A 15,333-nucleotide genomic window follows, 5' to 3' on the forward strand; every position below is an offset into this window, starting at 1 on the left:
AGGTTCACAGTTTATTGGTTTTTGCAAAAGAGCCAGATCTGCCAATTTAGACAGGGGAGTGACACAAAACTTTCCATCTAAATGGACTAATTTTACCACAGGGAATTCCCAGGCAGAGCGCTCCAAGGCAGGCGCAGTCCTGTTTTATTTTTTAACAAGGACTGAATGACAAATATAAACGACAGTTCTAGGCTGACGGAACATCAGCATTTGACACTTCACAGGGGAGTGGTGAAATAAACAATAGGCAGAGAAATTGAATTAGAATCAGATGAGAGTCAGCTAGAGAGGGAGAGGAGGGCCTGATTCTGTACCAAATCATTTATAAAAGAGCGAACTGAATACTAAGTAGGTGTAACATGCTCACATCCTGGCTTATTAGCAAATTTAACCTACTAGCATATTACATTTGTGTGATGTAAATGGATCACTGGACAAAGGTGTGTTGTAGGGAAGACCAATGGACAGGGAGTGGGGGGTGTACGAGGGGTGTCTGTTCGTGGTGGTGCAAACCTCTTGTGAGAATCTTACCATGGGTTACTAATAGGCTCTACAAAGTTAAGAGAGCAAAAAGTATGACAAGTTAATTAATTTCTCTCCTGTTCCCTCCAGCACGTTGCCTACAGAGTTCTGTCCAGTCTTCCTGTATTATGGAACTTGCTAACTTTTGGGTACCCAGCTTTGCAGCCTTGGCTCAATTCTTTTACTGCTGTTTTTTTCTCTAGGACTTTTCAATTTAAAACAGGCAATCCATGACATTTAAGGAGAATGATTCTGAGCAGAGCCTGTCTGGGACTTCTGAGTGTGGACCGTGTCTGCTTGAGATAAAAGGTTGTCTCAGCTGATAGCGTTAGCCAGCTATTATCCTATTTCTACTCAGTTTTAACAGGGGGATAGGATATATAAACTTCCCCAATGGGTTAGACAGCTAACTGTTAGCTAGATGTTCCTTGGTAGAAATTTGGATTCCTGGATTTTATGTCATGCTCTGAGATTTGAAGCGTGTCTAGAGAAGTGATTTTCAATCTTTTTCAATTAGCAAACAGTAAGAACAAAAAACCAGTCAGCAGAAGAATAGCTGCTAGTATACTGCATCTAGGTCCATGAGCTCACTTTTCCCAGTTACATTAAAAGTGGTTTCCTTAAAAATAAACTAGAGATGTTAAAAACGTAAGATTAAAACCTAGTGGTCTTGATGTTAGAGAAAGGGGCATGAAAATATGGGGCTTTGGATTGATTTGCTTGTTAATGATGATTTGACTTTCATAATATGAGTCTGAAAAGTGCACCTGGTGAAGCTGCCTTGTTAGCTGGGTGCTGTAACTAACCTTTGTTGGTGTCTTAAGGAGGTGCCAAATGCAGGTCTGTAGTTAAAACTGCATTCTGATGGACATTGACATGGAGGAAAAATGCCTCTTTCTTCTGTACACAGAGGTACTCTATCTGTGTGAGATTTCACACTGTTCAGTCTTGTACCCTTTGGGTTTACTGTGTCAGATTTGTTTGTCTTCCTTTCTAAGTGTTCAACAGGGTGTGTTTGAAATTGGTCTGGGGCTGAAAGCTGCAATGTTTGTAATACGTCATTGTTGGTGTGTCTCTTTAAAACAATAATTCAGATGCAAATTATATGTTTTGAAAGGAGATAATTTAGAAGTGAAGCCATTTTTGTTATGTTTCACAAGAGAAAGCTTATCCTTCACCAAAGACTACTGTGTAGTGCTCTGTGAAACCACGGCCATGCATTGCATTGCGTCAGATGGTCCCTTACAGTTTTCCTCCTGGAAACCACAGGTGGTTTCAGTTTCAGCTGGTCAGCACTCACTTACAGACTCTGGCAGCGGGAAGTTCAGCTGCCTATAGTAAAGGTGGACATTGCATCTGTCCTGAAACCTGATGTTCCTGTCAGGGTAGTAAACGGGACTGAGGAGAGCAGCAGAAAACAGTAAGGATAGAGAAGGTTCTCAATGTGTGGGAGAAAGGGGTGTGTGGAGAAGCCAACAGTGCCTGAGCAGGGAAGGTGGGGTGCACGATGGTCTCACCAGTGTGTATGACAAGGAACATGGGAGGGTTTATACTTGAGAGGGTAGGGGGCAGGGGAGGAGGAAGGATATTTACATAGAATCCACATGTTCCACATGAGGGGCAATGCTGAGGGACAACATGCCCAGGGCAGGAGAACTAGCAAGGCACTGGAAGGGGTCTTGAAGGAAAGGGCAGAAGTGGCAGGAAGCAGGGGTTGCAGACAAGGGGGGGGTCGGCTGCATGGACAAGGAACAGTGGGAAAAGGTCCTCTCCAAGCAGCTGCTATGGAATGAATTTTCAGGTAGAGTTTTGAACCTGAAATGATCAAACATGCTTTGCATGGGCAGCTTCCACCAAAATGTCACAAAGCAGAAGGCAGGAAAAAACCCAAGTCTTTGACAAGCTTTGGTATCAGACCAGCTCTGTCAGCCTTGCCAGGAGTTACAGGGCTATTTCCAGGTCTTGTGACATTTGCTTACGAAAGCACTAGACCACAGGGTCCTTGCCATGCAGTGAGACTCTGTTTTCACTGAATGTGAATTTCTGACTCTTGCGGTGGAAGAGGCACAATTAATAACATAGCTGTAGATGTCTTGAGAACACTAAAATTATAAGTCAAGCAAGAGTTGTTTCGGTTTTGTTTTATATACATGTATATAAATATACATATATACAAAATGGTATCTGCTACGTACAAATTACGCTATTTCCAGTCAATGTTGTGAGCTTTATGTGTACTTGGTCCATGATTTTTCAAGTATTGAGGGGCTGGCAATACAGACTCTAACAAACTTGCTTTGCTTCACTGCAGGTAGCTCCTGAATCACTTAACTGTCCTAAGGATATTCCCAGCTTTTTTTCTAAAGCAGACAAGAATTTATGTACAGACTGTCTATTATGCATGTGTTCATTAACCGCTACTTGTTTAGTGAGCTGATCCTTCCCTTAATATTTTAAAGTATTTTCCTTTGGATACAATCATCACTCTGTAGATCTACTAGATGATAGTTTTCAGGATCAGTTTTTTCCTTTAAAGCATTGGTGCTGTTCTTCCATTTTTGCTGTTCCCTAGGTCCTTACAGTTTTTCAGTACTGATTATGCGTCCAGTAAATTCATCCGCTGCCTCAATTAATACTTTCAGATGTGTATCATCTTTATTTGCCTACATCTCTTTAAAGAATGTATTTATTTTTAAAGAAGGTTTGTCATCATCTCAGAATGTTCAAACTTATCTTTATTTTTCTTGTCAGAGGAATCATAAAGAGGTTTTCTTAACTTAGTGTTTCATAATCTCTTACAATATCATTTTCCTCATTAGGAGACAGACTGTGGTGCTCTTTTTAATTTCATCGCACATTTTCACACCCAGAACTCCCATTGATTATGCAGGATTACTAAAGCAACGTAACAGTAGTTGGAATGGTAGAAATAGCTCTTTCATGCAAGCATTTCTTTCTGCAACATATACAAGTTCTTCAAAATTGCCAAAGTTTTGCTATAGATCTATCATCAGTTGTAGAGACTTAGGCAGAAATGTCAGGCTGTGATCCTCTGGGCTGTATTCAGTGCAATACAAATGAGATGATCATGCTAGTTTCTAAGTGTTTCTTCTAAGATTATTTGGCCAGGATTAATTTTGAAAATCCATTTTGCTTTCTTCTGGTGCATCTGTCTGTTGATTTGTAGCCTGTCTTTCACCTCTGACAGTGAATGTACATTAGTAATTTCTTTTTATTCCACTGAGTTTGACATCCAGGATCTCATCTGTTAATCCACTGTTTGATTCCTATCACCTAAACTTCGGTAGATAAAGAAAATTCTGGCACATGAAAGATTTCAGAGTCTTGGAGTCCAGTTTTGTTCTGATTTTGAGCGTAAGCCTACCCCTGCATCGCACCCCAGGCCTGCCTCGCGGGCAGCGGACCCTGCAAACCCAAAGCCTCTGACTTCAAGAGAGTTGCCAGGCAGTTCTGCTGCAGTGTTGTGAAAATTGAATTGGTTTTACAGACTGTTTGGATTTGAACAAATTTACTTTCAGTTATGGAAAATGCCCTGTTGGAGGATTTTCAGCCTATTCTTGTAATGCTGCAAGGGGAAAATATAAACTGAAACAAAAGGAAATACTTTAACTGCCTGATGAGCAAAGGCTTCATAAAAGCATTTGATTTCATGACAGCACTTCTGCACAGGCTTTCCTTAAGATACACACATGCAGCAGCAGAAAATGTGGCCCACTGGCTTTCATGAGCTGTTGTGAGAATATTTTTAAATGCCTAAAAATTGTAGAAGCAAAATTGGTTTTGCCTAGCTTGACTCCTTGCTACATTTTTACCCTGCCTCTATGACCTTAAACTGCATCTGACTTCCTGCAGAATTAATGCTTGACTGAGGGAAAACAGAGTGAATACTTAAGTATTTGGTATGTTTATAGCATACCTTAATGTAATGCCTAGCTCTTTGTTAGGCAGACGATGAATGGCTTGGAGAATGGTTATTAATGACATCGCATTTGGGTTTGCCCCCCGGTTGACCAAGACAGATAGAGATTAAGAGAGAGCAGGATATAATAAAACAACAAGCTAACAGAATTCCTCTCATGGAACTAAAACAAGGGTAGCAGAGAAGTGGGGAGCTGAGAGCTGTCAGCCACCCTCACTTTATTGCGACCTCGTGCACAGGCCCCCAGTGCTCTGATGGAGCATCAGGGCTGATTCTGGAAGACTTAAAATCCTCCTAGGGATGTGTTGAGCCAGTGTTGCTCATCCCCAGCTGGGGCTCTGAGGAAACAGGCATAGAGGGGAAGGGGAGTTTGGGTTACCTGATGTTGTGGCTACCCAAGAGCATTTTGATTTTCTGAACTAGCTGGGGATACCTGATGTGTTATGGATCATTGGGAGTCAGTCGGGTGAGATCAGTAGAAGAGGGAGTCCTGCTGGCAATGAATGAATAGGAGCAGGGTGGGGGCTGGCGGGGGCTCAGAGGCTGGATTGCAGTGTAGGGTGTTGCAGACACGTGTGCTGCCTTCCGTCACATGGCGTGGTGGTTGTTAGCAATGATAGTGTTGTTTACATGGTGCCCGAAGGGTGCTAGGTGCAGCAAATTAACATCCTGGAGACCTCAAGGGGAATCCACTGCAGAGAGAAGCGCTGGGGAAGGGGGGAGTGGGACGGGAGAGGAGAGAAAGAGAAACAAGCCAGAAGCCACAAAAATGACATACAAAAAAAAAATTGTTTTTATTTCTCATGTGCACAAAAAGAGAAAAGAAAAGGGTCAAACAGAACTGAAGCAATGAGGAAAAGCCAAGAGTGGCTGCAGCAGCCTAGAATGGATATGACCCTGTACTTGGCACTGGCCCCCTCCCCTCCATGATCTCATTTCTAGCTTAGCCTGGAGAGCATCGGCAGGGCTGCTTACGGTTGGATTTGTCATCAGTTCTGTAATTGTCACTGTTTGGTCCCTCCTTCCTGCTTTGCAAGTTTGCCACTGTCCTGGGCCCAGCCAAGGAGCACACTGTGGTATTTGTGGGGTCCCTCAGAAGCCCTCATTCTGTCAGTGCCAAAGGGGGCAGCTATGACTCATTTATTTTCCCAGAGGGGTGCTTTTCCTTGGGGACAAAAGGGTGGGGCTTTTGCAACAGTTCAGCAACCCAAAAATTCCTTTAGGAAAATGTTCATGTGCATATATAATTATATACTCAAGAGGAGAAAGAGATGCAGGGCTTTTTGTTTTCCTTTCATTGTTTAACATCCTCACATTCATGTTGTGATTAATTCTGAAGTCTTACTCTGAATTTGAATCACTGCTACCGATGGGTCAGAAAGATGTGGACTTCTCCCTGTTTCCACAGCAGGGCTCATTGCCACCAACATCCCCAGCAGATTTACAGGTCACAAGGGTGCCAGCTTGAATGCGTCCACCTCGTGCAACCCTCCTCCCATCTTGCCCCACATCCTGTTGGGCCAAAAAAATACAGGAGCTTCAGAGAACAGGACTCAGTAGTGCTGCCCAGTTTTAAATGCCATGGTCCCTGTTGCTTCTGGTGAAGCATGGCATTTGAGAGCTCATGAGATTCTTCCCCCGCAAAAATAATGGTGACAGAAGGAGATCCAGTCACACAACATTTCTGCTTCGTCCATTAGATAAAGCAAATGTAGCAGCAAAGCTAAGAATGATAGAAGAAGAAAGATGTGAAGGGAAAGCTAAGGAAGAATAAATAAATGAAGAATGATTTGTGAGAAAAAGAGAGAAATGTAATAGAAACATTAATTATTATTCAGAATAATACTTAACACTTCGATAGAATTTTCTTTCCAGGATCTCAAAGCACTGAGCCGGTGCTAATTAATTCAGCTGCACAATCCCCCTGTGAACTAGGAACTGTTGTTATCCCCATTTTACAGAAGATTGGAATTGAGACACAGGGGGGAAATTGGACTTGACAAAGGTTCTCTAGAGCCACGAGGAGAACTGGGGAGTCTGAGGTCCCAGATACCTGCTCTCCATCAGTAATCCTGTTCCCTCTCTGGACAGAAAAGTACATTGGGAATGAAGAATAATAAAAGAGAGGGATAGAAACAGAATGGAAAGAGGGTGTGAGAAAGAAATGGGAAAGGGAAGAGACAGCAGAATGGAGGAGAGAGATGTGAGTCATAGACTTCACTGGATTTTGCATAGTGATTTCTTCCTCCAATTATTTCTCATTTTTTCCTGTAAAACTTTTTAAAGAACAGAAAAAAAGCCCAAAATCCACCTATAACAAAGCAACTGTTGGCCTGTTGGGGAAGGGGTCCTTCCAAGGTTTGGCTGTTCCCTCAGGTTCTGGATTTGTGCTGTGCTTTATTGAACATACTGTTTTGTTTTCAGTGAGCACAACGAGACTTGCACAGTACAGACAGTGTGTTCCTTATCTACAGGATGAGACGAGGTTGTTTTAATAACTACCATGATGAAGATGGAGATGAACTTATATACAAGAGGAATTGCCTTCACATTACACACATTATCTTCCTACAAAGCAGCAATTGTTTTTGCAAATAACATAATATTAAATAATTGGTAGAATTTTTGCGTTTCCTGCATAGTCCAGTCTAATGGAATCTATATGAATATTGATGGTTTTCTTCTGCATAATATCACCACATAAATCCCTGTGTCAGATACTAGACTTTAGCTATAATACTGCTTTACAATGCATCCACCGACTGTAAATCAAAACAACCAACACAAGAAACTCTTTGGCAAATGTAGTTCAGTACATTCGCATGGGGGTCTACAGATGGTGGTGGAAGAGGATTAGACTGCCCGGTCCTTTGCATAATTCTGCTTTCCTTTTCATTTTCCTGGTCAAACTACATGCCGTACTTATGAACTTTCCAGACCAATCCAGTGCCTGGTGGAAATCCTCTTTTATCAGTGGAGTTACACCAACAATGGATTTGGCCCTCCGAGGGTCAAATCAAGCCAGCCATGAGTAAGCCAACCAAAATCCTGCTTTCATACCCTAGCTCGTGTCTCAAGTTTAGCACAACACCATCATAAAAATAAGCATTTCTGAGCTGCTAGCTTCTCTTGAGGTGGCCCCTGGACTGCAGGTCACCAAGTGTGAGGCAGGACAGTCTCCTTTTCTCTAGCCTCCTCAGGAGGTTCTCCTTGCTGGTCCTGGGATTTACTGCCTCTGCCCCGACCACCCGCTGCGTGAAACGGGGTGGTGCGCAGGGAGAGCAAAGGCTGTACTGAGACACTAAAGGGGAGACTTTGCTAACAGGGTCCAGCATCTGTCTGGTGTCTGTGGAGGAAAACAGAAGGAGTGGTGAAAGTAAATTTTCAGAAATTACTCAGAATTTGCTTCTCATACAGAATAAGATGAGATAACGGGCCAAATTCTGGTCTTGGTGACAGTGTAACAACTCCGCTCTTTGCAGCAGGTCACTCAGAGGTAAGACATGCAGAATGACACTTTTAATAGAACAGGAGTAACCTCTTTGATTTTATTCTGTACAGGAACAGATTTTAGCTCTATATCTTCTATGTAAACATCCCGCCAAATACCCTTATCATTTGGGCACCCCAATAAAGAAGACACAGACCTATAATCAGCTAGAGCCATGCAAGGGCTAAAAGTGTTAGGTGAAAGGGGCCTTTGGGATCAACACAGCTGTTTACTGATGATGGATTTCATACATACAAGTTAAACTTGGAGACAGAATACCGAGTCCACAACCACATCTCCTCTGAGGCTTGGAACTTTGGATTTTATACATAATGTTGGCTGTACAGATTGCTCCGCTGTTCACTTTTATGCCCTTCGGGGGTTTGATTCTCAATCCTGTCTTTGTCCATGGACAGTAGCCCACAAGTTTTATCTGAAACCTCTCTAAAACAACACAGATCTACTTTGGCAGACTTGATGCCCTGGGGACAGGCTATAGCTGCCTTCATGTTTTCTTTGAGTATTTTTTAGGAAGTGTCAGTGCAAGGAACAGTTTATGAGTTTGCTGACGATACAGGAGTAATAAGCGTTTCTATTGACAGTTAGCCTTTTGCAGAACAGTGTTTGCCAGTCACTTGGGAACCAAAAAGAGCAGAGAATCCCTAGAGAATCATCAGGTGAGCATTTGGGTAAGGGGTAAATACTAGGGGTGCACAATATAGGATTGAAGATGAAAAGATGGGGCTGTATGTTGGGACTGGCTGGTTGAATGCAGGCATATGGATTTGAATGAAGGCCTATAAATTAGTAGGTGTATGAGCAGATGGGCTGGGAATCGAAGGGGGGCCGTAACAGCAAGGCTGCAGTGGTTAGGAAATTAGGTGTTGGGCACAGATCATGAGGCTGTTGTCACCGGCAGTGAGGGTCTGGAGAATGGGTGCTGGACGTATCTAAAATTGCGAGAGTTGGGATGAGGGTGAACTGAAGTCATCACAGGTACAGGGGTTAAGGTGAAGGAGAAGAGGCTAAGGGCTAGGGAACCAAGCAATAATCCCAGCCAATCCTGAATTTGTCCATCTCAGTCTCAGCTGTCCAGAGGGCAATCAGATGGGCCCACATGAAGCCCCACTCTTTCCACCACACAGCGCAGCTAGAGCGCAGCTGGGCTTGTTTTCTTTGTTTGCCAACCAGTGACATGGAAAACGTTTGTTGACTCAGAGTGCTTTTTTTGTCGACTGATGTGTTTGGTAACTTTGTCAGATGTGACTTGTCCACACTGCTCCCCAGAGACAGGATTTGGGAAAGGGGAGGAGGAGGAGGCGACAGGGGTGGAGCTGGCATCCAATCCTCTCCAATACCACCATCCCATTGTAGTGCAAAACAGAAAGGAAACAAAACCCTAGAGTGAAAGAGGAGCATCAAACGTCAGAGGAACTTGTCTGCCATTCAGGTGGCGGGGAGGGATGGGACTTGGAGTTTTATTTTTGTAGGGTTTTTTAATTATTATTTTGGTTTTTTTGTTGTTTTTGTTTGCTTGGGTTTTTTAGAAAATTGGGGATTTGTTCTTTTTTTTTTTTCTTTTTACAGACCTTCATGACAAAGCATAAAAACACAGTTATATTTATATATCTATTTATATATTTCTTCATTCCGTTGGTTGGTTTGTAAATGTTGCTCCATCCTCCTGTCTGAGCTGATTGTGTGTCACAGAAGTTGTGGGTGTGTGTGAGGTTCCTCCCGACTCTGGCCTGCAAAGCCGCCGCGCGCGAGGTGCAGCCGACCGTGGGGGGCTGTGCTGGAGCGTGGGGATGAGGTGCGCAGAGAACCCCTCGCGGGGCGCAGGTCCTTGGTCCTTTTCTTCATTGCCAGGCGGGGCAGGTCTCTGCACTGCCATCTCTGCTCTAGCCAGACCGTTCCCTCTGTCCTGGGGAACAGGGTGAGCATCGCGGGTTGCACATGCCGAAGGGTCCGCCATGGGAGACCGTATCTTTGGGGATCAGTGTTTCAGGAGCGGCGATCTCCCCTGCTTCCCCTGGCCCCTACCGCTCCCAGAAGAAGGGGGTCCCATAAGGCAATGGTTGCCAGCTGCATTGCTTCCCAGTCCCCCTGAAGTCCTGGAAGCCGAGGGGGCTTGGTGGGGCTGCACTTGGCCCAGGCGCGGTGGAGGGCTCCAGCAGGAGAAGCCGCTGGGCCACAGGCTCTTCCCAGCACGGGGGGAGCGGTGGGGGTGGGGGGCAGGGGAGGGCGGGGGTCTCAGTCTTGTGTGGTGAGCGCTTGGTCCGGTGCCTTCGTGGCGAAGAGGAAGGAACTGGACTGGGGAGGAACGGAGAAGGTCTCTTCACCCTTCCCAGGGATGGAGGGAGGTGATCAGACAGGTACAATGTGGAGGCCTAAGCTGTCGCCCTGCAGTTTCATGTGGTTTCCATGGTAACTAGTGGCGGTCATAGGCAGCGGCAGCAGTGGGAGGTGCGGAGCCCCGGGATGTGGCACTATAATAATAAGGGGAACCTGAAAGTTAACACAGGAGAAGAATGGACTGGTTGAAAGGACAAACAGTAAAAAAAAAACAAACAAAAAAACCAAACCAAACAAAAAAACCAAACCAAAACAATCAAACGAAGAAAAGAAGCGAAGGAGAACTGAAAAGGAAAGGAAGAAAGAAGAAGAAAGGAACCAAAAGAACAAATTTGGGGACTCTGCTCTTAATGGGGCTAGGGAAAGGCAATCAGTGGAGGCCAGGCAAGGACTGCGTTTCTGTGTGGAGATGATGCTACTGTGGCCGCTGGCTCTGGAGCCCCTCTATGGGAAGGAGATCCTTTTGCTCCTGGCCATCAGTAAGCTGCTGAGAGGGAAGCCCATGAGCGCTGCAGCACAAATACGCCACACCTGATCTGCAGCCACAGAGGAAGTGTCAGGGCCAGATAGCCTCAACATATCTGACAAAGTATAACAGGTCACTTTTAAAACCAGGAGGGGAGAAATTAAACAAAATTACAGGGTTTTATTGTTTGGGATTTTGGTCGCATTTGGTATGAAAGCTCTCTAGATGTTTATTGAATGTGTGTTAAATAGTGATTGATTATTAAGATCACATTTACTGAGGTTTAACAACACTAGAGTGAAATGTGCATCTATTACCCAGTTGTTAAACCTCAGTAAATATGTAAGTAATAATCACAGCTGATTTATTTTTCATATAATAAATCTTTTCCTATTCCCTTGCAAAAAAACGTTGTGTTAGAAGACACAGTCTTTGCGGAGTTTTTTTTCCCCTCCGAAAAAAACCCTGACTCTTTCTGGGCGTATTAGTCACTGAAGATGGATCTACCCTTGCAAGAAATCTCTACAGGCTATTATAAACCTAGTGATGCAGGCTGCCTCCCACTCCGGACACTGTTCCAACTGGCCTGATAGGAAGAACTTCTATGGGATTTCCAGATCCCCAGCAGCTGGCTCTGGGTGTAGCTTGAGAGAGGAGTGAAACCTCATCTGGGTTTTCAATCAGATCCTGAATGGATGCTGATTGCAGCCTGAAAGAGTAGCAGAACCTGAGTTTAACTTCTGATCTAATGTAGAATGAACTGTGGATGCAGCCCACAGAGAAGCCAGAGCTGAATTGGAATTCTGAACCATCTCATGGAAGTGTCATCGGCTTCAGAACACATACAAAACACACATGAGGTGTATACCCATCTAGATGCTGGACTGGAGAGTGAGGGAGAAGGCCTCTCACCTGCTCAAATACTTGAAAACCCCTCTTTAGGGGGGAAAAAAAAAAAAAAAAAAAAAAAGAAAACAAAGAGACAAACAGAAGGAGCGCGAAGCTGGGGGTGTGCTGTGGGAAAGAGGTACTCACTTAGTAATGCAGGGTTGCTGAACCGCCAGGCCTCGTTGTAGGTTGTGTACTGAGGGTGGCTGTAGGGATTCCCTGAGAACTCGCTCCCTGGAAGAAAACAAGGAAGGTGTGAAATATGGTTAGGAATGAAGATTTACATCTGCTTTTCCATCAAGCCAGCATTCGTGCCAAATCCGTATGCCAACATAAAAACTAGCATACGTACCTTCCTAGCCCAACTGAGACTGTGCCTTTGAGGACACTGTAGTTTGTTCAGTGCAGTGTTACTCACCCATAAAATTTAAACTTATAAAGCTGACCTTTTCAGAATCAAGAAATTAGTTTAAAATAATGAATTTCAGTAATACAAATAAATAAAATGGTTTACTTTTCGTTGCCTTCTGACTTCAGTTCCTCAGGTTGCAGTGGGATTGCATGTGCAGGTTTTTTTGGCAATTAGCCGTCAGCTTTCTTTTAAATAGGATCTAAGGTTCTCAAGGCAGCAGACATGGGAGCTTGATGGGACAAGTTCACAATAAACACATTGGGATTAGCAGTGCTGTTGATGGCGATAGGTATTGTCATGTTTTGTTCACAGGGTACTGAGGGTGATGATGTTTTTGTGTAGAAGAGTACTGTTCATTTTTGGAAATGGTCTGAGAGCAGGGTGGGCTTAAATACAAACCAAAATGGAAAACGTATGAATCACTCTTTCTTACTCTATATGATGATGGTAGCCAGAAAACTGATTCATATATGATTAACCCCACCTTTATGCTTAGCTAGTGAGTTACATAGAAAACTTGCTGTATTCCAGTTCTGGCAGATAGTTTTCTAATGATTAGCACGTTAGGTACTACTCTGAATCTGAAAGGCAAGCTGAGCTACAGCATCCTTTTTCACATTCAGTAAAATGGGCCCAAACCAAAATACTTGCGAGCTTTGTGATCCAATAAGGCTCTGACCCAAGATTTGAATGTTGTAGAGTCTTCTTAAATATTCATTCTTATTGTGCATAAGGAGCTGAGTCTCCTTGTTTTATAGAAGGCTGTGCACAGCTGAAGGAATTGTATGTGGTAACTGAGGAGGTATGGTGCTGCATTGAAAATAAATCTCCCAACATTTAAAAATGTATGATTCTGTTAAGTAAAAATATGCCATTATCTGATCATAAGCTCAATTTAATGCAGTGTCAATAGACTGGGGACAATTAATGCAATATGAAAGGTATTGTGCGGTTAAAAGACAGTGAAAGAACAGTGTGACTATTGGCTTCTGGTCTGCCCTGGGGCAGGAAAAGAGCTGTTAGGAGAGAAGTGTTTGTAAAGCACCTGGGGTTCCTGCTAGATACCATGGAATAGGGAAAGAGGGCAATGCAAGGCACGCTGGATGCCTGTGATACAATTACCAAATAAATGTCAATTAATTATACTGTAATCTCCGCAAATCTCCCCTCACCGGAGGGTTAAAGCCAAACCCACAGATTCTTCAATGGTGAAAATTAAGTCTGTTGAAGTCAGGGGATTTGCCGTGGTTTAAACATGAAGAGAATCTGTCCAGCCAGATTTTTCAAAGACACACTGTGTAATAACCAAAGAAGTCAGTTTGAAAATGTCTACATATCAAAATGAATCATCATCCAAAGCTGTTTTAGCCACAGTAGTTTTTAGTTTCAGCATTCAAACCTCATTTTGTGTGATGGACCTTTCTAAATACTGTTTTAGTGATAATTGACTCAGCATATTTCCATATCTAGAAACATCCTCCACTGAAAATCTTGACAGCTGGCTGGGAACAAATAGGTGAAACCTGCTATGGTGACCAAGATGCTGTGGGATAGGATACAAAGGCAAAAAGCAATGCATAGTCCAGAGTTACCTCTAACTGAAGTGAGTTATCTGTGAGATATACCGGAATGAGTTTGCCCCCCAAAGAAGGAAAAAAAACCTATCTGGATGAGAATTTCTGCTTTGAAATGCCTCATATAAACTTATGTCACTTCTCTGCATGGAGAAAAGTTGTTCTGCTATTTCAATGCTTCTCTCTCGCCCTCTTCTGAGTTGTCACCCTAAACTGTTTATAGTGTTCCTAAAGCATGGGTTAAGTAGAGGAGAAAAAGCCCCAGCTATGGAGAGCTGGGGAGGAGGGAGGGCAGCCACTGGAAACAGTGTTTATTGACGAGGAGTGAAAGCATGCATGCAGCAGGATAATGAGCTTTTGAGCTCAACTGTGACCAAGAGGAACTGAGCTATCGCCTTCCCCAATCACTAATGAAACAAGTGTAATTTCCTCATCAACATTGGATTCTGTTTAACGACTCCCTGCCGTTGCCATCACCAGCCCTCTGCAGACTCTGCGCTGCTCTGTGTAAACTGCAGTTCCCTTCACTGGCTGCTCACTTCACCAAAACAGTTTGCAGAAACTAGATGGCCTTTCTGGGAGAGATGAAGAATTAAGGCAGGGATCAAAGGTTCTCTGTTACCTGTGCAGGAAACCTCTCTCAGACACATGGGTTAAGCATAGCACAATACCTGATTAATCCTTCTTTGAGGAACTAACTCCTGCTTTTTCAGGTCTGTGCTCCAGGACTTACATCCACACCTACAGCCTGGGACCTGCCGTTATGGGCAAGGGCAAAGGCAGGATATGTATCACACCACATCATCCGCATAAACCTCAGAGATACTTGCATGCATGACTGACCATGTTGCATGGACGTAATGCTACTGGAGACAAGCTCCTCTCTAGGCTATACAAGTAGAAGTCTAGTGAAAGGCTGTCACGGATAGAACAAAGCGGCTTTGGTCAGCACTGGTCAAACAATCTTCTCAGAAACAGTTTTCCACTGGAAAATGCTGTCTCATCGAAATGGAAATGTTTTGCATGAGCCTGTCAGTTTCAATGGAGTTTTGGAAAGAAAAGTTCTGAAATGATTGCAAATTGAAACAAAGTATTATGTTTCAACTTTCTTGTTTTGTTTCATTTTGCCTTTCTCATCTCATTTAATTTCCTTTCAATTCTTTTATTATTTTAATATGTCTTGACATCTAGAACATGTTGACATTATTGAAATGTTTCATCCTGATGTTTGCAAAATGAACTATTTCGATTTTGATTCCTCATACGAACACAAGAGGAAAGCAAATGTAAAAAACCACAGTGTTTTGCATGGCTTGGAAATTCTCATTTCTGACCGGTTCTATTTTTAGCTCTGTGCCTTTATGTAGAGAAGACAGGGCACCTTTTTATATTCACTTACATCTGGACAATGAGGTTTGTTTGCGCGCCAGTATGTTTCTTAAAGATACTCCCCGAGTGGCTGTCTTGCTGGCTTCTTGTTTGCAGTGTATTTAAAGCGCTGGCCCCTGATCTTTCTCAGCCTGAGGGCATGTAACAAACTGTTGGCAACATCATATTTGTTTTCTCAGTTCAACCTGGACTCTCAACAGAGGTTGCAAGCAGGCACAGAGGATCAATCTCATGAGGCCTATACTCTGTGCAATCTGTGCTCTGGGAACCTTTACTAACAATATTTCTTGGTATCTG

At 43.5% G+C, this 15,333-nt stretch overlaps 1 protein-coding gene across 1 annotated transcript in view; it reads right to left on the reverse strand.

Moving 5' to 3' along the window:
* Positions 1-6,659: 6,659 nt before the first annotated feature.
* Positions 6,660-15,333, reverse strand: part of PAX2 (paired box 2) — an 84,047-nt gene continuing 75,373 nt past the window's right edge. The window contains exons 8-9 of the mRNA XM_056352296.1: positions 11,809-11,895; positions 6,660-10,441 (exon numbers count right to left, since the gene is read on the reverse strand). Coding sequence (XP_056208271.1) covers positions 10,320-10,441; positions 11,809-11,895 — 209 coding nt within the window. The 3' untranslated portion in view covers positions 6,660-10,319. The remainder of the gene's footprint in view (positions 10,442-11,808; positions 11,896-15,333) is intronic.

The sequence above is a fragment of the Falco biarmicus genome, chromosome 9 (assembly GCF_023638135.1).
Source record: "Falco biarmicus isolate bFalBia1 chromosome 9, bFalBia1.pri, whole genome shotgun sequence".
NCBI lineage: Eukaryota > Metazoa > Chordata > Aves > Falconiformes > Falconidae > Falco > Falco biarmicus.